This window comes from Numenius arquata, chromosome 12 (assembly GCF_964106895.1).
Source record: "Numenius arquata chromosome 12, bNumArq3.hap1.1, whole genome shotgun sequence".
Taxonomy (NCBI): Eukaryota; Metazoa; Chordata; class Aves; order Charadriiformes; family Scolopacidae; genus Numenius; species Numenius arquata.
Genome location: NC_133587.1, coordinates 30,410,465 through 30,431,261, shown reverse-complemented (window position 1 = coordinate 30,431,261; position 20,797 = coordinate 30,410,465). Strand labels below are relative to the sequence as shown.

The following is a 20,797-nucleotide window of genomic DNA, read 5'->3' as shown; positions in this document are numbered from 1 at the left end:
GATGCAAGTCTTTAAAACTCAATTAAAAGCAAACAGCATGTTACTTGAAGCCAGAAGTCAGGCTACTTTGCAAGACTGTTACCCTAAACACAATAGGATTCGTGCCCATAATCTCGTCTCTGTTCATCAGTTTCTAGTCCAGATAAAATTTTCTGCTCAAAACAAAAATAATTAATAGCTTTGATGCTGGGAGATATGTATCTCTGCTGGTTTTATGAGCTATATTTTTAAAGCCCCATGATTATTTTATCGTTCAAATTGTTAAAAAATAGTAATGGATGTTGGTCTCTCTTCACTGATTCGAAAAGCCAGACATTGCTAACGTTGTTGGTTTTGTTGACTGTGACTTGACATCCTCATTCACTTCTGAGACCAACAAATCTGCAGAGAATTCCCTACAGATTACTGAGAGATGATGTGAATAATGTGAAGTGTGTCCCCAAAGACTTTCAGGATGGATATGCATAATCAAGCATGCAGTTCTCAATACTAATTCTAATTACTTTTTTTTTTTTCCCCCTGAATTGCTAAGGTTCCCCAACCAGAGATGTGGGGCCTTCATTAGGTCTGAAGAAATCCAGCTCATTAGAAAGCCTGCAGACAGCTGTTGCTGAGGTGACTCTGAATGGTGATATTCCCTTCCACCGCCCGCGCCCGCGAATTATCCGAGGACGAGGCTGCAATGAAAGCTTCAGAGCTGCCATAGACAAATCATATGATAAACCTGTAGCAGATGATGATGATGAAGGCATGGAAACTTGTAAGTAAACTATTACTGTACATAAAAGATGCTAACAACATAGGTTAATTCTTTTAGGAAGTGATTAAAAGTAGTAGAGACTAATTTTAGGATTTTTAAAGAATAGAACTCACTTCTCTTCATCAATTTTTTTTCAGGCTTTTTCCCTTCATATCCCTTCAATACTCTGCAGCTTCCTTCCTTTCTGAAATAAGATTATTAGGCGTGTGTTTACTGAAATTACTATGAAAATTTTCTGTAAGACAGCTAATTAATTTACTAATGTAAATTAGAGAAAAAATTATGCAGAAAGACAAAAAACCCACTGAATTTATGTTACAAAAATATGTGCATCTAACTTTGAAAGAGTACATTTGTAGTGTCTGGGGGAAAAAAGAAATCACTGTCCTTTAATTAGAGTGAGTAAGGCTGGCAGATCTAATAAAATATAAAGTTAATGATCAGCTATTACCCACCCTAATGGGCATTCATTTACATTTTCAGTTCTTTAACCCGAAGTATGACCCAACATGTGGAGAATGTCATTAACATAAAAGAATCACTTCAAAGCTAACCTTATCATTATTGAACTATGTAAGAATGGGCTGGTAAAATGACAACTTGTATTGAATGAAAATAGTATGAATGGTAAATTACCTCAATCAGGGGTTGTATTAAAATCATTGCATTTTTAACCTTCATGTTGCACTACTTTCAACTTGTCACACACCAGCAGAATTTTTTTCAATCAACCTGCAGCTAGTTAGAAGTTTATGAATGAAGATGATGGTGGGAACGTTGAAGTAGTAAAATATTTAGCCGAATGCTAACAGAAAAGGCTTGAAAAGAGATTTTTCACTCTCCGCTCTTTTTAAATTTTTTTAGTTTCAGAAAGTCTGTTTCATAAGCGTCATTCCCTGATATTCTTTTATAAGCTACTTTGCTTTTTTTTATTTTTTTTTTTTTAAATCTACCTGTTTCTGAAAGTGTTCTGAGACTGAAAGGGAGGTCATTTTGCCAGTCACTTTTCTCAAAGGTAGTTATGGACGGAATTAATTCTGCTTCACTTTTCCAGCACCTAGCAATTTCACGCAGCAGTGAGGCTAAGTGCTGGTCTGGTGCTGCTGGCTGTCAATCTGTTTCTGGCCAGTGGAAGAATAGGTATGAGAAAATGTGTAGTGATCCTGATCGTTCTCTCAGACTGTGTTCCTATGGTCTTTTGGGACATAAGACCATGTTTTTCTAGAAGGCCTTGTTTAGTGTGAGCCTATGAGAGGTAATACCCTGTTTTGAGGCATCAGATATCCAAGGCTTATCCAGAAGTTAAGATGGTTTGACTTCATTTGGTCAAAAATACAGCAAAACTGTTGTCATGGAACACTTTCTAGGTGACTATAGATTTATGAGATTACTGTAAAGGGTTTTGAGCTTGTTGATGCAATGCGTAGCGAGTGGCAAGGTAGTATTTGGTGGCCTTTGTGTCCTTTGCATGGGAGTAGCAGAAACCAGACAAAGCCTTCTGGCTGAAATTGAAATGCCATGGGGTGAGTCTTTGCCCTCACCTCTCTGTATGGTTGAAGTCGTCAAGCACTGGTGGACCAAGAGCCACCTCAGTGTTATGGGAGAGCAAGAGTGAGGCTGTTCTCAAATCTCACGTGGTAAAGGGGCTGAGCAAAGTGTGACCAAGTTATGTGCATAGAACTGCACGTTCTGTTGAGTTACTTGTCTTTTAATACCTTCCATATATTATAATAAGACATCTAAGAAGTAATTCAGAAACTTGCAGTGCCAGGTTAATAGAAGTGGATAACTAGCAAAGCAAATGTAGTAAGTTGGTTGGACAGAATTCAGTCCTCACGGTTGTCTCTTTCTCATGGTGGCCATGGGATTTTAAGGGCTGGCCCAGCCATATGTTGCCTGGGAGCAACACAAAATGCTAGGTCCTCAGGTCTGCCTTTCTGAAAACATGTCTGTATCTGTATTAAAACTGAAAGCACTGCAGTCTGTTCCACTTTGTGTAAATTATACGTGCCCTCGGATTCCAGAGAATTTACCAAACGGTGTCTTCAGCTGGACAAAGCCTGGTCACATACAAATATGTAGAAGTTAATTTAACAATCTGGTCCTAACGTAACTAATGCCTCACTGCTGCCATAATGACATTGCCTAAGTTTTTTTTAATTGTATTTAATTATTCCATAATTGTTTGAAATTAAAATGTGGCTTTCTCTCATTATAAGACCCAGGCAAACATGTTGGTGGTCAATTTGCTAGTACCCTTGAGGCTGGATCCATTTGTCTTACTTGAATTTTTCCCCCTTTCTCCTCCAAGTGTTTCAGTGCTGAGAGTGCTTCTTTCTTCCAGACAGTGACCCTTTTTGGAGTAGCAAATAATAGCAGTGCAATTTATTGTATAGAGGAATGCTTAACATGTCATCACCCCATATACAAAAGCTATGAAAATACAGGTAGTGTGTGTGGCCAAGGGGCTGACTCTCTTCTGAATGTACTTGCTATCCTTGGAATACCACGCTATTAAATTACTAAATGTAGGATGAAAATCAGATAGCAGTGACCGGTTCTGGGGTAACATTTTTAAAAGTATTTGGGAAGATGTGTGTGAGTTTTAATGGCTGTAAAGAAGTGACATTTGTGGAAAGGTGTGGGTGTTCAGCTTTTACAGATCATTTTTCCTGCTTTTTTTATAATTTTTTTTTTGTTTCCTTAATACTTGAAGTAGCTGACTGGAAGCAAAATGTTTATCTTTAGCGTCTTGAATGAGAACAAGGCATTTGGATTGGGAGAGATCGACAAAGCTTTCTAATCTTTTGCTGAATCTTAATTGCTAGAATCTAGGGCTGTATTAAATATCACAATAAGAGGCCTAGAAGCTTAGTGGCAAAATAGCTTCACATTAAGGAGCTTTGATTCCTCATGTGCATCTTTTCCATTTTATGGCCTAATTAGGAGAATAGCTTCATAATACCTGTTTGTGTAGTTCTCCATAGTACAGTGTGCTTCATGAATTGACACTAGTTTTCAGGTTTAATTGATGTTTAAAGCATACTCCAATTTATTTTTTTGGCTTCAGCATCCTGAATGGGGAGGCAGGGGTTGCCGGAAAGGGAGGAAATAACAGCACCAAAACAAATACATTCTGTGTTTTGCAGTAACCTAATGTCATTACTGCAACTTAACAAAAATTAGAAGTTTCATTTGAAGGCTGGGCTTGAATTTTAATTGAGCAGCATTTGCATTTGTTCTAAATGCTAGTAATTAGGTGTACGTTAATTGCGGAATAACTGTGCTGCATAAAAGTGAAACAAGTTTCTTCATGTTGAGTCCTTTTAAGAAAAATGGAAATCTCTTTACTGCAGTAGAGACATCAGGGTTTACTGCAGGAGAACAGGCATCCTAGTTCACAGGGCTCAGTCTAAGCTATGGAGTTAATTGCAAGCAAAGGGTGTATGATAGACAAATATTTACTGCAGGACAAGTGTGGAAAGGAGGCAATATTATCTCCACAGAATATGCAAAATAAATAATAAGAGGAAGCATTGTTATGACAAGTTGTTCAGCAACTCAGCATAGCACAGTACACTTAATACATATTTAGGGTTAATTTAATGTATTGTTATATGAACAACCATAAGTCAAAACTGATTAATCTTTAAAATTCTAGCAATGGAGTACCAAGTAAACATTTTACTTCAAAATTTGTCAGAAATTTAATGCAATTTTTTTTACTAATTATATTCATTTGCAAGTACAATCTTTTAAATGTCTAGTTGGTTTTAACTGGAACAGATTGTAGCTATAAATTAACATGCAAAAAATTAGCATTTCTGTTCTAAAGTGACTTTCCACTACTCTTTTAATAATACCTAAATATCATTCCAGACATTGATTAAGAAACACTGTGACCAAAAAAAGTACAAGTACAGCTAGTACAGAGGCATGTACAGGACAGGCCTATTAATTTTCTAAAATACAATTATCCAAATATTAAAACTGTGTCTACAATTGAGAAGCTGTATCGTGCACTTATCTCAGAATGGTCCTGAGGACAAGTTAACATGAAATACTGAGACCTGTTTTGTTTTTCTCCCCCCTTTTTTTCCTGGTGGTTTGTACTTCAGAATAGTTAGGATTCAAAAAGTAGTTATTAATGTTGAGATTTACCTGACATGGTATGTTTTTCTTAAAATAGTGATCTTCCAGGGCAGAATATTTATACAAATTTTGGGATACTCAGTGAATAAGTACCAACCAAGTCTATTGGACAGGTCTGTGTATTGTAATATTAATGAATAAACAGTATTTTGCAGGCAAGTATCTGAGAGAAGAGACAATATCAAATGACTTTCTGTCAGTGATTTGTAGACTTTTCAAGTTCAATGAATTACTTCTAAGGTGAATATGGAAGATGACTAAGAAAAGCAAGTTTATATTTTACGATAGTCTATGTATGAGAAATTTCTAAGGAATTAATACACTTCTATTGGCTGTAGAAGAGTCACTGAGGTCTAGAAACAATAATATTAGTAGGATTAATAATAAGAAGTAGTAAACATACTAAACTAAAAAATGATTCTTTTTTCCTTCTATAAGCTGTGGCCATTTCCAAATCTTACCGAGTACCAAAAAAAATTTCTTTTCCACAGGCTGTGTATATATAAAGCAAAACTGTATTTTTCAACTTCTACTGCCAAAAGTTGTTTGGAGCCTTTGTATTCATTAGAGCTACAAGAGACAGCACAAAGTATGCATCTGTGATGCTAATTGCTGCTTCGTGCTGTCTGTTGGAAAATTGGGAGATGGTGAAGCCCTACTTATAGTGTGATGATATAAAATGTTAGAGCTCCTGGAAGGTCACAGATTCACCAGCCATGCAACATAATTTTTGGAGTTGGCTTTAAGTCAGAATGGTTGCAGGATTCTGACCCATGAGCTTGAAGTGTTTTATCTCTTTCTTACTAAGCTACTGGAGGAGTTTTCAGTTTTTGAATGGATTGATTCTCTTGGTAATTTTTCTTTCAAATTTTCTGAAATACTTGTGTTAAATCAAACCTTGGGTAGGTTTTAGGATTCTTGGAGTCTTGGTCTTGGATTAGAAAGAGAGAAGGAACATGTTATCTGCCCTTAAAGGATTTCACTTGTTCTGCTGCTTGGAATCTCCCCACCTGAATCTCCCAGGCTGCCCCGTCTCAACCAAGAATAAAAATCATGGTGCATGATGTGTTTTAAATTGCTTCAGGAAATGAAGTAGTGTGACAAAACCATTATGTTACTCGCAGCAGAAGAAAAAGTCTGGTAAGGCTTGTATTGAGGGTTAACAGTCCTTAATGACTTTCATATTTTTATGAGAATATTACTAGGAATTTACTGACAGGGCATGCTGCACTGCTGTTTTTCTTTTTGCAGATATTTCTGAAGCTCTCCTCAACTGATTTAGATGAAACAAAACGGACCAATTAACATCACTTTGCTAATCCTCTTCATTAATCCATACATTACTCAGAGTACCTGCCAAGCATGAATTGTGTTTTGCAGAGTGTTCTGCAAAGGTGAATTCCTTCATTTTGGGAGTTTAATAGTACAAACGAACGTTCCAGGAAACCCCAACATGAGGAGATACTGATTTTGGAAAAAAAAAAAAAAGAAAGACTATTTTGTGGTTGTGCATATATTCTACTTCAAAATATGTTATGCCTCTCCTTGTGTTTGTTCTTATCCTACTGATGTTTCTTAACATTTGCTTTCAGTGGAAGAAGACACAGAGGAGAGCTCAAGGTCTGGTAGAGAATCTGTGTCCACAGCAAGTGACCAGCCATCCCACTCATTGGAGAGACAGATGAATGGAAGCCAAGACAAAGGCGAGAGAAAAAAGGCTGGAAAGGAAAAGAAGAAAGATCGAGATAAAGAGAAGGATAAAATTAAGGCAAAGAAAGGAATGCTGAAAGGCTTAGGAGACATGTTCCGGTAGGTGTTTTGCAATCAAATGTATAATGAGTTATCGAAAGAAGCTTCATCTTTTAGTTACTCATTTACATTGTGACTGTTTGCTGACGCCATGTTTTACTATACAAATATACATGATGTGTATAGGCTGATCTCTCAATTTTTGAGCCTATGGGTGGTATCATGAAAGAGAAGCAGCTCAGAATGGAAGAGGAGGTGGTGGCTGGCAGACTACAGGGGCTGCAAAGGAAAAAGTGGTTTTAAACAACAAACTGCTTGGTCTTGGAAAGAGTCTTTGGTGATGTCTAAGTAGTGCACGAATATTCTTTGACAGGTCAAACAATTTGGGGTGGTTTTTTTTTCTTAAACTGTACTGTTCTTATACTGTACCCAAAGCTTATGTGTTACTAAATGAATGTTTTTCTTTGCTTTACTATTAAGATTGTTTGGTATCATGGAGGCATGATGCAAAAGAGATGAATCAGTTTGAGATTGAAAAACAGCACACTCAAGGAAAACAGGGTCTAAATAAGGTTGTGTTCTCTGAGAACCCACAGTTCGGAGAAAGGGTCAGTGAAAGACCTGATTTTTACCAAGCAGTGAGTTTTTTTGAAAGGCGTCATCTCTCCAGCAGGCATAAGTGATCTGAAAGGAGCAGACTGCTGAGGGACACCCTGCTGTTCTGGGTAAATGGTGAAACATGACAAACACCTTTGATCACTTGTGGGAAGGGGTGAGAGAGCAAGAAAATCGGTCTTTCTTTTAGTTAGCTAGAGTAAATAAATATATTTCCAAGAAAAAACAATATTAAGGCAGTGGTTGTTTTCTTTTGTATATGCAGCGATTCATTATTTAATTTAGAAGTGAGATACCAGTATTATTTTAAAGATTTATTAACAGTGTTTCTGCTCTGAAAACATATAAGTGGAGCTTCAGTTAACTTTCATCCTGTTACTTTTTTTATCCTGTAAAACATTAATTGAACCTAGGTTGTAACAACGTAAGTTCTTGAGAGTTATGTATCTAAGTCATATTACAAAATTATTTAATAGAAAAACCAGTTAATTAGAAAATATTAGTTAGTTAATTAGGAAATATTAGTTAGAAAATGCATTTAGAAAACATGAAATAATATCAGGTTGTTAGCATATGCCACAGAACACCAAAAGAGTCATAGGAGACAGCCTCATATGTCAGGAGGAGAGCTCTTCAGCCTGGTCGCCTGCAAGTCCCACAGGGATGCCGTCATCTCCTGGGTGTTTGCATGCCTAAATTCAAGCCAAGAGTGGAGAGGTGCAAACCACGCTGGAGGAGGGTGGAAGGCAGGAGATGAAAAATGCTGGCTGATTCTTTTCTGCAGTCTTGCCATTTTTGTACAGCAGAAATGACAGGTAAAATTGAGGCACATTATACATGATAATCAGCTCTAAGTAGCTTATTGGATACCATGAGTGCTATCTCATGATTCATTCAGAAAGTGCTTCCAGCATCTAGAAAGCATGAGCAACTCCTTGGTCCTCAGTTTCTTCCTGTGTAACATTCCCAGTACCTAGAGGACCTGTGAGGTAGCTGCTTCATCTTGCATGCTTTGGTGTGCAGGCAAAGGGTTGGCTTGCAGAGGGTCCCATCCAAAGAGAGGAGCCTTCACCTTCCAGAGACTCAGCTCAGTGAGGGACTTGTTGGTGCTTCTCTGCCCTCTAGCCTTAGAGCCTAATGCCTGGTGTTTCCATGCAGCTTGGAAAGCTCTAGATGGAAACAAGTGCAAAAGTGGAAATTAATACCATTTTAAATCAGGTGCTCCCAGCTAAATAAGAAGTAACCTTGTCTGTATGCTTGATATAACACTTCTGAAATCTTTAATCTGGAAAGAGCAGTAATTTGACTGATGGGAAGATCTGATGATCACTTTGTTATTTGCTCTTCATAACAGTCAACGTTTCCTTGAGTTATTTTTTTCCCTCACTACCGTTTCTGAGTGAACTTTACTTTTCAGTCTCCTCTTAATTAACGTGGGAGCAGTGCTATCCAGATGCAGTTGACTCCTCCTGGATCTGTAAATTAGCTTGCACCTTGTCAGCCCACCCAAGAGAGATGCTCCTGGCAAGCAGGAAAATGCTGATTGAAGGAATTAAGCATTATGCCTCATTTCCAGTCGGTGCTTGATTTGCTTTGTTGACAGGCTTCTCAATAGTGTTTGAGAGATGGGCTTTATTATGTCTGCAAGATAAGCTACTACTTCTGCCTATAACATGCTTTGTTTTTCTGTACATCTGACATATATCACAGATATCAAGTAATCACTGAAAGAAGTTGTGCGATAGAAACTAATGATGACAGTAACATTTAAAATTCAAGCCCTGATCAAAGCATAATTGGATGTTTTGGTTCTGTGCAACATTGTGATTTCTTTGTAGTTCTTTTTCTTTTCTCCTTTTTCACTTTTTTCTTCCTTTTCAGTGCTCTTATCTTAAAATAATCTTTCTTCATTAGGTTGTATGGCAAGAACACTTGTGGGATGAAATTACTGTTAACTGACACTTTATTCCAAAGTCTGTATTTAGCTGAGGGGCTTTTTATTGCCGATATGCAAACTGGCAGCTCATAAAGTGGAATCTATGTGATGTATAAAAATAAGTCTCTTTGCCTTCAGTTAAAATCTTAGGATTTGCTACTGGGATCTTCATTAAACTGTACTGTGAGATGGAAACTCCTATAGAGAACCCCAGGTTACACTTACCCTTCAGCATCTAGTCATCATTTCCAAGAAATCCCTGGATGATTCAGATAGCAGGTTAAAATCACCAGTAAATCTTTTAAACACTTCCATTATTTTACTGCTCTTCTCAAACACAGTAAATAGGATTGACGTAACCATGAAGCAGAGCTGTAAAATGCAGGGTGCAGCCTGCATGGCACTGACACACACCTCCCCTTATTGCCAGGGGACCTTTGCTGACATTGGTCTTGAAAGTTCACCCTTCTCACTGTGAAATAAATCTGTCTGAGCATGTGTGTATTTCTTTTTTCAAATTGACATTTCAGGGCAGAACAGAATAATTTATTTAAATTTGTCATTTGGCTGAGAAGTCCCTTTCTCTTCACAGATGAATATAGGGCAATAGTTAACCTAGAAAAGTGTTGAACAAAAATACTGGTCTATTGGAGTAGAAACAGATGCTGCAGAGCTTTGCTTACATCTGAATGTATTTGTTTTTCCTGAATAGTTGCATCATTCCTGTCTTTCTTATCCCTTCAACAGGACTGTGTGCCACGTCCCATGGCTGTAATCTCATACTGAATGAGAGTCTGTGCAGTTCCTTGTTCTCCATTGCTGGCATTTAGGGGGTGCCTGGATGGCCACTGCCAGTTGAGCAAATAGATTTTAGGAAGCTGATATGAAGTAATGCTAGTTTTTGTGTTTCACTACTAAGAAGGCTTGAGTGGATATATGTTTTGACATCCGAAGTTTATAAAAACCTGTATGCTTCTCCAAGTGCAATCTAAAATATGTTTACTCAATTCTGAGTCTGATTTTGTTTAAGTAGAGATTTTGTTTCTTGATAAAAATCAGCCTGACAAAACCAATCAGTTGATAAATAAGTTATTGCAGTGTTGCCTTAAAAAAGAGGCTTGCAGTTTCAAGCAGTGCACGTGTAATTAGTGCCAGTAAGGATACGTTAATTTGATGGGCTTCTATGTCATGCAGTTCTTTGACATTCCTCTCCTGAGAGAGAAAAATTGTATATGCCGCCTTCTTTTCCCCTGCTCTTGCCACTGTCTTGTACAGGGTATTTTCATTTATGAAAGTGGGTGCCCTCATGATGTAAGATAGGGAGATTTGAGATTGTTCTTATTTGTGGGTTTTGGGTGGTGATGAAATGAAACTCTGCTGTGTTGCAGCTGATGACTTCAGATCCTTGTACATCATTCATGCATATTCCCGGTGTACAAGCCTGGATATTGTTTCTGGATGGGTGACTGGACTGCTGAACTATTGGGTGATAAGCAAATGAAGTGGTATCTCCACATCTTTCCCCAGCTTCCTCAAGCCAAATACAATTTTCCATTATGATCAGCCCTGAACCATTGTTCCGTGAGACAGTGGCATCACTGTGATTATACCACTTTTTGGGAGAATTTATCTTGTTTGCAAGGAAGTAGACAGCCATGCTCTTACTGAGGAGTCTATATAGGAGAAAATCTAATTGAAGAGTTTTATGATAGAAAAATTATGTCCAGCAAGAGGTCAGTCTTAGGAAAGGATATACCTGAGGAATAACATTTTTAGAAGAAACTGAACTACCTAGATGTTGAGAACAAGGAGGGAAAAAAAGCAGCTTTGGCTTTCCAAAGGGAGGAAGGGATTAGGGGGGCCAAGCTATCTAGCCATGTCTTACTGAAAATAGTGGAGAGACAGTCATTGCCTGGTAATAAAAGCCTGCTGAAACGAGTAGACATCAATATGATCGGATAAAAATGGATTTGCAAATACAAATGGTATGTTTGCATTTACGTGGGGAACTGCTAAGGAGAACAAAAGATGGGGAATAATATACACATTGTGTCTTAACCTTGAGTTCAAGCAAGAAAGTATCTGCATTAGTTTTGGAGGTTGCTTATGAAATGGTTGTAAAGTAGTTTGAAGCAACTGCGGATAAGTATGTTATATGAAATAAGTAAATTTTCTACTGGAGGAATTAATAGCTCAGTCCCACATAAACATGACTTTTCAATGGGGAACGTAAGCACTATGTGTTGAAGATCATGGAATGAGACAGTATACTTAAAAGTAATCATGTGCACAGTTGTTTTTAGTACTGGTGGCTGTGTAATTCAAGATCTGGCCTGTAATGTTGAGGGAAATCTAAAGCCGTAAGATATGGTAACTGATATTTAATTCCTCTCTTAACTATTGTAGCATACAGGTGGGTAAGTCAACACACTGGATAGCCAATGCAAATGTAATATCCCCAGATTACCATTAAAATCTAATCCTAATTAGATTCAATTACATTTAAAATGATTACTGGGAGCTTTGCAGTGTTGTATCTTCCAGTTCTGTGAGAGGAAATAGATAATTTAGTTTGCAACCTTGCTTAGCTGAAATCAGATATAGTGTTGTCTTTTTTTTGTCTTTTTTTTTTCCTCCACACACACAGCTGCTTCCAAGGTGCACTGGACATGTCCAGATTCATAAACATATTATTTGTAGCTTTGAATTACACATTTCAACCACATTAGCCATCTGAGACCTCTGACTGGGCATTTGGGAGAATAGCCTGCATGGATTACTGATGCTTGTTACATGACTTCCTCGTATTGCCTACTCTGGTTTTCATTTGAGTTTTCTCATCATAATGTCTGTGAGGAGATGAAAAGCAAATCACAAGGGTTATACCATTGATTTAGTAATTACCTTCTTTCTCTTTCATCTAATAACAACCTTCAGACTTTTAAGCAGGCACATGACAAAAAGGTATCTGAGTTGTGTAAAATACTGTTGAATTATACCCTAATCAACAGGACTGGTAAATTCCTCAAACTTGATAAAATAAAATCTGTAGTCTGATTTTCATCATTCAGTACCTTAAGAAACAGCAATAATGGCATTTTTCTTGGAAGCACGACTAATAGGAATTCTTATTGGTGAATGACACTTACTGATGTATGGACTTAATAGAAAACATGGGAACGAGCTCTGGAAGTTGGAAATTTTTTTTTTTTTCTTCTTTCGTGCTCTGCTCATGGCACAAAACACCATAAATCTTGAGCCTTAGAACACAGAGCAGGAGGTTATTGCTTAAACACCTGTCGGTTGTATCATTTCAAACTGGGAAGCTCACTGCTCGCGCACTGAATTGCTCCTTGGTTTGCTAATGCTCGTCTGAGAACGTCGCCGACAGCTGGCGGTGCTTGTGCCGAGGCTCTCATCAGAAATGCTGAGCTGGGTCGCTGCTCAGGTAAATGGAATCTGGGGCCATTTGCGCTCCGCTTTTTGCCTGCTGCTACTATGAGCCAGCTGGCACAACTATCATTAAGTCCACATCTGCTTCCCTTCTTCTGCCACCAGCCAGAAAATGTGCGACCCACTACAATCCTAGATGCAGGGTCTAAGCATGATGCCTTTTCAAGATTCAGACGAGCTCAGTCCTCGTCCTGGCTGCAGGTTGAGTTCTGCTAATGGCACCTTCCTGTCCTGCACTGCTCTGGGCTACTTTGTCCTGATCCATGTTCAAAGTTTCAGCCAGCTCCTGGGATGCCCAGAATCAGAAAAGCCTTTCAAATGAAATCAGCCATGCAGCAAATTGTCATCTTTGATGCAGACAATTACCCAGGACTCTTATAAACGTCTTTCAAAGCGTTTTCATATTCTTCACTTCCTTCTTTCCAATTAAAAGTAAATATAAGGGACTGAAAGAGATAAGCTCGATTGGAAATAGCTTTTCTTTTTTCGGAAAGGCAAAGCCATGCTTATTCCTTCCTCTCTGTACTTTTTTGCCTTCCTGTTTTCTGCTGCTTGGTGGAATCAGTTGCTGGGAGGAAATGTGTGTTTCATTGCCTGCAGCCCCAAACACACCGGTTTTTGACTAAGATGTCATTGGGGCGGGGGGCAGCGGAATGGCAAATTCGTGTTTCTAAACCAAACAACTTCACATAATCTGTCAGGGATTTAAGGAATGCGGCTTCATTAAGTGGTTAGTAAACTCTGTGACTTCTAAACGAAAGACAGAAAGCGGCGGTATGCGATTGTGTGAGGGAGATTTGAAGTGAGAGATTAACATAATCGTATGTGGCTTTCTAGTTTGTCATTCTGACGGAAAGCAGGGCTTTGTGCTATGTATTCTTAACACTGGATTTTCCCAGGGTAAATCTTGAACTTGTAAATCTGATAGGGATGTATCGTATGTGGGTTTTTTTTTAAAATTTGAATGGAATTGGGGCTTTTGTTTCTAACACCCAGAAATAAGCGTCAGGATGACCTGTTACTAGAGACGAGTTCATAGTGGCTGCTAACATATTCTCCCAGTATTCTTCCTTTGCTTGTCAGTGAGTTTAAATAGAGAACCTTTGACACCTACAGCACCATCTCTGCCTGCAAAGCAAGTGAGGGAGGCATGCGTGACAGCTGAGCCCTCCGCGATCCTGCCCGGCATTCCGCGGAGCTTCTCCTCCAGGCCTGCCGGATGAATATAGAACGCAAGTGTCAAGGATGACACCTACTTTATAATCTCTGCAAAGCAAGCCTTTTCAGAGAAGAATTTGTTGACAGTTCAGAGATTCAAAGTCAATTTCAGTTTTAGCTCGTATAGAAATAGGATTTTTTCCTCCACCTGATGTGATAATTGAAGACTAACTAGGCAGTGTGCTACTCCCTAAAAAAGTACGGCAAATAAATACTCTCTTGAGACTTGAAGGATCTGTTAGATTAAAAGCTCTGTTAATGACATTTGTTTCATTATCTGCTGGAAATGTTCTTTGGAGATTTAATTTGCTCCTTATAGCACCTGTACATTGGTGTACATTACGGATGCTGTAGATTTTGTTTTTAAAGCAGAGTCTTCTTTGAAAATCCTTTTTAGAAACAGGAGTAGGAATGTTGTCTTAGATGAAAATTAATGCAATTTAATATATTTTTATAGCTGAAGATGACATAGTCTATTAAGTCAGAGTTACTTGAGGTCCTTAAGTTGGCAGCTGCAGGACAGCTGATCCTCTTCTAAAAGGCAAAGCTCCAACTTACTGCTGCTTTTCACTTCTTGGGAGCAACGATCTGTATTTGCGGGGCATTGGCAGGCTGATGCCTCCTGTTAGGATTTCCATGTGTCCTACTGTTGTCCAGAGAAATAGTCATTGAAGACAGAGTTAGAGAACACTTCAGTGAAATGGCAAAATAAGTACAAGCCAGTGTGATTTCTGGAACAGAATATACTGGAATAAAAATAGTCTGTGAGCCCCTGCATTTCCCTCAATGTAGTAAGAAAATAGCATGTATAAGGCATGCCCTTGAGTTTCCCTGAATGAGTGTAAGGCACTCGGGCTGTGTAGGCTTTTAAGTTGTTGTTTCAGGGAAAAATAAGAGGAACAAAAGTTTTGTAGAAAGAATAAAAGAGAAGGAAACAGTAGAAACACAATGACAGTGGGGTATGCAAGTAATATTTCCCCCACTTTGAATCCGTTGATGACTTCTGGAGGGAAAAAAAAGGTAGAATTTGGAGGAACTGAAGAGATATTGAAAATACTACACTCCTAGAGTGATTCAGGCAGGAAGGGATCTCTGTTTGGTTTGACTCCTGCTCACAGCAGTCCAGCTTCAACGTTTCATCAGCTTGCTGACTGTCATGCCCAGTTGAGTTTCAAATATCTCCAAGGATGGAGACTCGGCAGGCTCTCTCGGCAGCCTGTTCCAGCGCTTAATGACTCTTCTGGTGAAAAGTCTTTATCCTCAGTAAGACGAGATAGGAACAAAATACACTGAATAGTCCCTGGTACAAAAAATCTGAATCAATCGTCGTGTACTTATCTTTCTCATGAAGCAAAAGCATGTGGATATACAGTAAGATTGTAATCCAAAAATAGGAACTAACACAGCTAAGCATGCATTTGTGACCGTGAGCCACCCATTGCATGCCACGTGTTAAGAAGAAGTTATCTGTTATTTTTACTGTGCTTTCAAGCATCTTAGTCTGAATTGTCTTGGACTGGCAACTATTAGGGTACCAAACTGGATCAGCCAATATGATACCTGATAGTGTCTGATGCGATCCACGGAGCTAGAAGGGTGATTATTTTCTTTGGAACTGAGGATGAAACAGTCTACAGAAATCTTCCTTTCTACTATGTCATACTAGACCAGAAAATATCACCTGGGTTTTAATTAAAAACATAAAATTTGTGTTGCCTTAATGCTGATACTTTTCATTTTCATGTCAAAGTAAAGATAACAAGTAAAACCTCCGGCATTTGTAGTTTAGCCAGTCACAAAAGAAGAGAGTTTATATTACTTTTGGAGGAGGAGAATTATTTTTTTTTTTAAATTCCTTCCATGTTTGGTAGTTTTCTCTAGAATTTAATGTAAGAACATAAGAATATAGTCACACAGAGTTGTATGATAACCGGTAATTCCCTGTACCCCAAAACTGTGTCTCTGACAGTGGTCAGTAGTAGCTGTCAAGTGGGGGGGTATCAGAGCAGGGTAACAGTATAGTGGTTCTTCCCAGGTCTGTCTTCCAGGCTTTCCATGATCTGCAGCTCAAGGATTGCTTGAGATGGTGCCTTTGTGTTGAAGTGCAAATTAAGGGTGTATATATTCTGTTCTTAGCAATTTGTCCGGTTACTGATGATTTAGTGTATATTTACCTTATTCCAAAATGCTAACAAAATTTGTAGTATATTATATACAAAAATGTCTTTTAGAGATTGTGTCGAATGACTTTTGTATTAAGGAGCTGCTTTTACATTACAAGTGCAAAAACCTGATTGCAATGCACTGCAGTAGATCTGACTCATTATGTCAGTATTTTATGGCACTCAGGTAAGCATGTTTGCAAAGTAGCAGTAAACCTTTTTGATGTGCAATAACATTTCAGTAGTTAATGTAGTGTTCCACTGCATATTAACTTTTACTGCTTCTGTGCCAGCTTACAATAAGCAGGAGTGCAAGAAAAGGCTGTAGATGTTTGTTAAATGGACCCTGCTGGAATGCATTCCCTTCATGAACTGGTTTTATAGTGTATGTTTGGGGTAGCTGATGAGGTGATTAACAGTAAATTTTGAAATGTTTGCTTCTGCAGAAGAGAAGTTCATAATTTCTACAAATGTTAACACTTTTTTTCAGGACTTTTTTGATATTAGTTTTGTAGCTCCTAGTCCTAAAAGGAAAAAGAAGAGAATGGTTTCATGGAACGACTTGGTGGCCTTGACTATTTTCAACAAGTACAATATCATACCTCTGATATGGCTGTTTTAAAGGTTTTGTTTTATATGTTGAAAGTCCGTCGGTAATGCTGTGTTGGAAGAGAAATTCTCTGTTAGAAATAGCTAGTTCAGTGGATATATTAAATTCATCGACCTGGCTTTGTCAACAGAATCTGCAGTTAGTCCTTACGTTGTTTGTGCTTGCAATACAGAAAGCTCTGGGAGTTTGGCACGTTGATTAAGCTTTCAAGAGGAACTGTTTTCTCATTTTAAAAGTGGACAAGCACCTTGTCCATACTAGTGTCTCCAAGGGCTTTGATGTCCTGTGGTGTTTCCTCTGTTGTAGAAATACAAAATATTTGTGTGCTAAAAACATACACTATCTACGGCTTCCAGATGCTGCCGTTGAGTTTAGTTTGATGGTGGATGGATGACTGAAAATGTATGTAGATTTCCTTTTTTCTGCTATGCTGTTATAGGTAGTACTTAGTAAGAAAATGTCTAATCAGAAACAAAGTTTATGGATTAGCTTTAAAAGTTCTGAAAAAAAGGATTTAATGACAAATACTCATCTAGAATCTTAGCTGTATCAGCATTTTTGAGTATCACAATAATGAAAGTAGTATATTTTTATACCAATTGCAAGTGCTTCTAGCATATTCAACACCAGGTGTGCCAGCAGTACTTAGAATGCAAGCTGAATTGCTATTACACATTTCAACAGCAACATACCACAAATAAATCTCAAATATTTCACAGTGTTATTACAGATGCTATCTTTGTCTTTAACCCGTAGTGCTAAAATCCTGAAATTCAGAACGCAACATGCTGCCACAAGCAAGAGTTTCAGGTGTAGTGTTACAGTTAAAGTATTTCTTTTCTCTGATGTTGCTGAGCAGGCAATGATACCAACAGTATTATCTTCTGTTACTGTTAGGAGTCCTGATATAATCTGTGGAGCTCTAAATACTTTGCTAATTCTGTTTGCCTTTTATAACTGCAAAAAGAAAAAACCTGCTTGTGTAAGATAAATAAAATGTGAAGACTCCGTGCCACTGGTATTTTATTTTAGGATTTATTTTAGGCTATGTTATCAGAAGAAGTATTAAGATTGCAATGAAAATTGCTGCATAGTGTGTGCAGCACCAAGCATGAGCAGAGCTGATCTCATTTGGAGAAGAACATCTCAGGAGCTGGATATCTTTGATGCCAAGATGGGTTTATTTTAGACATCATCTCTCTGGGTTTCTAAATAAATATAGGCCCAGTCACTCACTTCTTATAGTGCCTAAGTGTGTACGAAAGAACAAAAATGTCAGTGTGTATGGGGCTGGTCCAGGCCTGAGATCTTCTGTAGGAGCTTATTTGTATGGTGGCTGGAACCAAATAAACCCCCCACACCTCCAAATCTCTTGCCTGTAATTAGTCCCATGCAACTCCTGGTTTGACACCTCTTCAATCTGAAATAAATCTCTGCTCCCAGCTTGGCCCTGAAATAATCAGCGGTGTAAATCATAATTGATAGAGTTATTTCCACTGCAGTTACCGTGAAGACAGCTCCAGCTCTGAGCACTGGCAGCTGTGGGATGCTTGGTGTCTCCAGGGCTCCGGGTAGCTCTGGGCAAGCCCCAGCACCAGCTGCTGCTGGGACCCGCTGACAAACTGACTTCCCAGCGATGATCCACCTGAGTGTTGTTGCCTCCGCTCTGGAGATGGTTTGTTCCAGTGCTGCTGCTGCGGTGCAAAGTCTCGCTCTTCGTTTTCCACCCAGAAGATATTGTGTACGTAAACTAAACTTTTGTGCCACAGGGCAGAGTATCAGCTTGTAGAATAGACAGAGGTATGTGAAGCCAGCAGTGTATGTATACTAATGTATACATACATATACATATAATGTATACTAACCAGAGCCTTGGCTCAGACTGTGTCCTGTACCTTAGCCCTGTCTTTCTAGCAAACTTTCCAAATAGTGTACCTGTTATTTTTTGCCCTTTCTTTTTATGACAATGTAGATTCAAAGCTTTTCAATGCAGCTTCATTTAATTGTGCCCTAGAGCACCTTGTAAAAGATGTTGGCACTATTTTTTATTTTTTGTTAATTGAAGTTAATTTTTTATCCCCAAAGAGACTCAGGTGGCACTGTGGGACCCAGAATGGGACAGGAGACCCTAAACTGAAACCCACAGCCACTAGCACTTGGGTGCTGCAGCTCAGTGAGGGGAATTGCTGTTGGCTGTTGTAGGCATCCTCTGAGAAGGGAATGGCTGCACGCTCGCCTGGGCTTTAAGGATGTTTTGGTTAGTCTTGTCCCACAGATCCTACATCCTTCTCTGGAAAACATCTGTGCCTTCCCTACCTTCTATACCTGTAAATATGTGAATGAAGCTAAAGATATAAAGTCATCACCTATTGCTTAATTTACCTTACAGAGGTTATTTTCTAGGAGATGTGTATCAAAAAAGATTTTCAGTAATTGACAGAAAAAGTGCTGACTGACTTATTAACATTTCTAGGTAATGAGATCTATAGGGAAGTTTTAATCTTTGGAAGGTTCCGGATGAACTGCCAGTAGTTTGATTAACTTTTTGTGAGTCTACGTTAACCTTTGCTGATTTTATACAGTCTAATTGCAAGGCTGCAAGACTAAGTTGTTGGAATAATGTTACTGCAATTTCCTGATCTAACTAGCCGGTGTATTACATTTGAGTCCTCGTTTCTCCGCCTGTTGCATGTGCTTAGTGAGCTGCTTTAGTGATTTTTGTGTTGTAGCTCACATTTACTTAAAGCATGTCACACTCATATATATGCAAGTGAGCGTTCCAGTTGTAAAATGGAGTTATGAAGACTTTTCATATTAGTGAGGGTGGGATTCTTTTCATTTTCTGCCACAAAAGTGTTGAAGCAAATTTCCCTTGCAACTTTTCTTGCTGCTTTTTTTTTTTGCCTTCTCTTGAGTGACAGTAAAATGGGTGGGTTTTTATGTTGCATTAGCATTTCTTATAAGGTCTGCCTTTAGACCAGTACCCATTTTCTAAATTGTACTTCTGTAGGGTTGGAAAAAATCATGGCAACCAGATGCAGTATTTGTCTCTGGCCTGGCAAAGTGTTAGGTTTAACAAAAGAAGCTAATAGAAATGTTCAAATTGACCCTTCTCATCATTTGGACTTCTTGGAGCTCAATCAATCTCTCATTATTATCAGAGTTATTCACGCAGAGGCAGAAGTGCTAGTATTTCTCATAATCAGCCCTTGAGCCAGACGTAATTTGCAATTTTGAAGCATTGTATTTTGAAACAATAATGCATTAAAATGAACAGAGCAGGAATTAGAAGTATAGTTGTGGAGAGAACGTGTTGAAGAGTAGCCGTGGTTTAAATGGTCTTCCTGAGCGCTCTTAGTGGACACTGGTAATTAGAGGCACACAATATAGTATTATTAATACCAAAATTGCTCCCCAATTTTTAAACTAATCTGTGAAGTTTTAAACTAATCTGTGGAGAGAAAAGCAACGACAGAAGTGTTCCCATCTTGGTGCATGGTTGCAGGGCAGCAGTGGTCAGGTGGGAAGTGCTGCGGTGATGTTTTGGGACCTGCTTAGTACAGTGTGAGCAAGAGACTGGACTTGGCACCCAGCTCGCTGGGAAGGAGTGTTTTACCCCTTATAGAAGAATAACTACATTGTACTTCAGACTCAAAAATAGTCAGGCACCTGCTCATAATAGGCTGCTGTTGATGCTTAGAATTTGGGGAAATTTTTTTATCCCTATATCTGGTATTATGTATTGCAAAGTCAAGGGTTGGATGTCTGCTTTGATGTACGTAATCTGGAAAAGGCGAGTTGACATACTGGAGGCCTTCACTCAGACTTTTTCAGGAGCCTGCTCTTTATTTTGTAAGTGAGACTATGTTTTTACAATTTGTATTTACAGTTTAACATCTTACTGCCCAGTACTGAGTTACTGAACAGGGCACTGCAGCCTTGATGGGCAAGCCTCCTGTCTGAGATGGGGGACAGGAGCATTTCTAAGTACACTAAATGACAGTAATGAAAGGATATGTTGCCCATTAAGATTACATTATCTATTAGAAGACTGAATTAGCTTGCCTGTGTCACATGTATGAGCTACTTTCTTCACTGACAAATAGCACACACTGTATCGAATTTAATCTTGGAGCAAGTAA

General features: G+C 38.6%; 1 protein-coding gene across 10 annotated transcripts in view; it reads left to right on the top strand.

Annotated features, from left to right (window-relative positions):
• PARD3 (par-3 family cell polarity regulator) overlaps positions 1-20,797 on the top strand; it is a 458,715-nt gene that overhangs the window by 309,504 nt on the left and 128,414 nt on the right. For all 10 annotated transcript variants that reach the window (XM_074156981.1, XM_074156982.1, XM_074156980.1 and 7 more), the window contains 2 exons: positions 533-760; positions 6,505-6,721. In XM_074156981.1, coding sequence (XP_074013082.1) covers positions 533-760; positions 6,505-6,721 — 445 coding nt within the window. The remainder of the gene's footprint in view (positions 1-532; positions 761-6,504; positions 6,722-20,797) is intronic.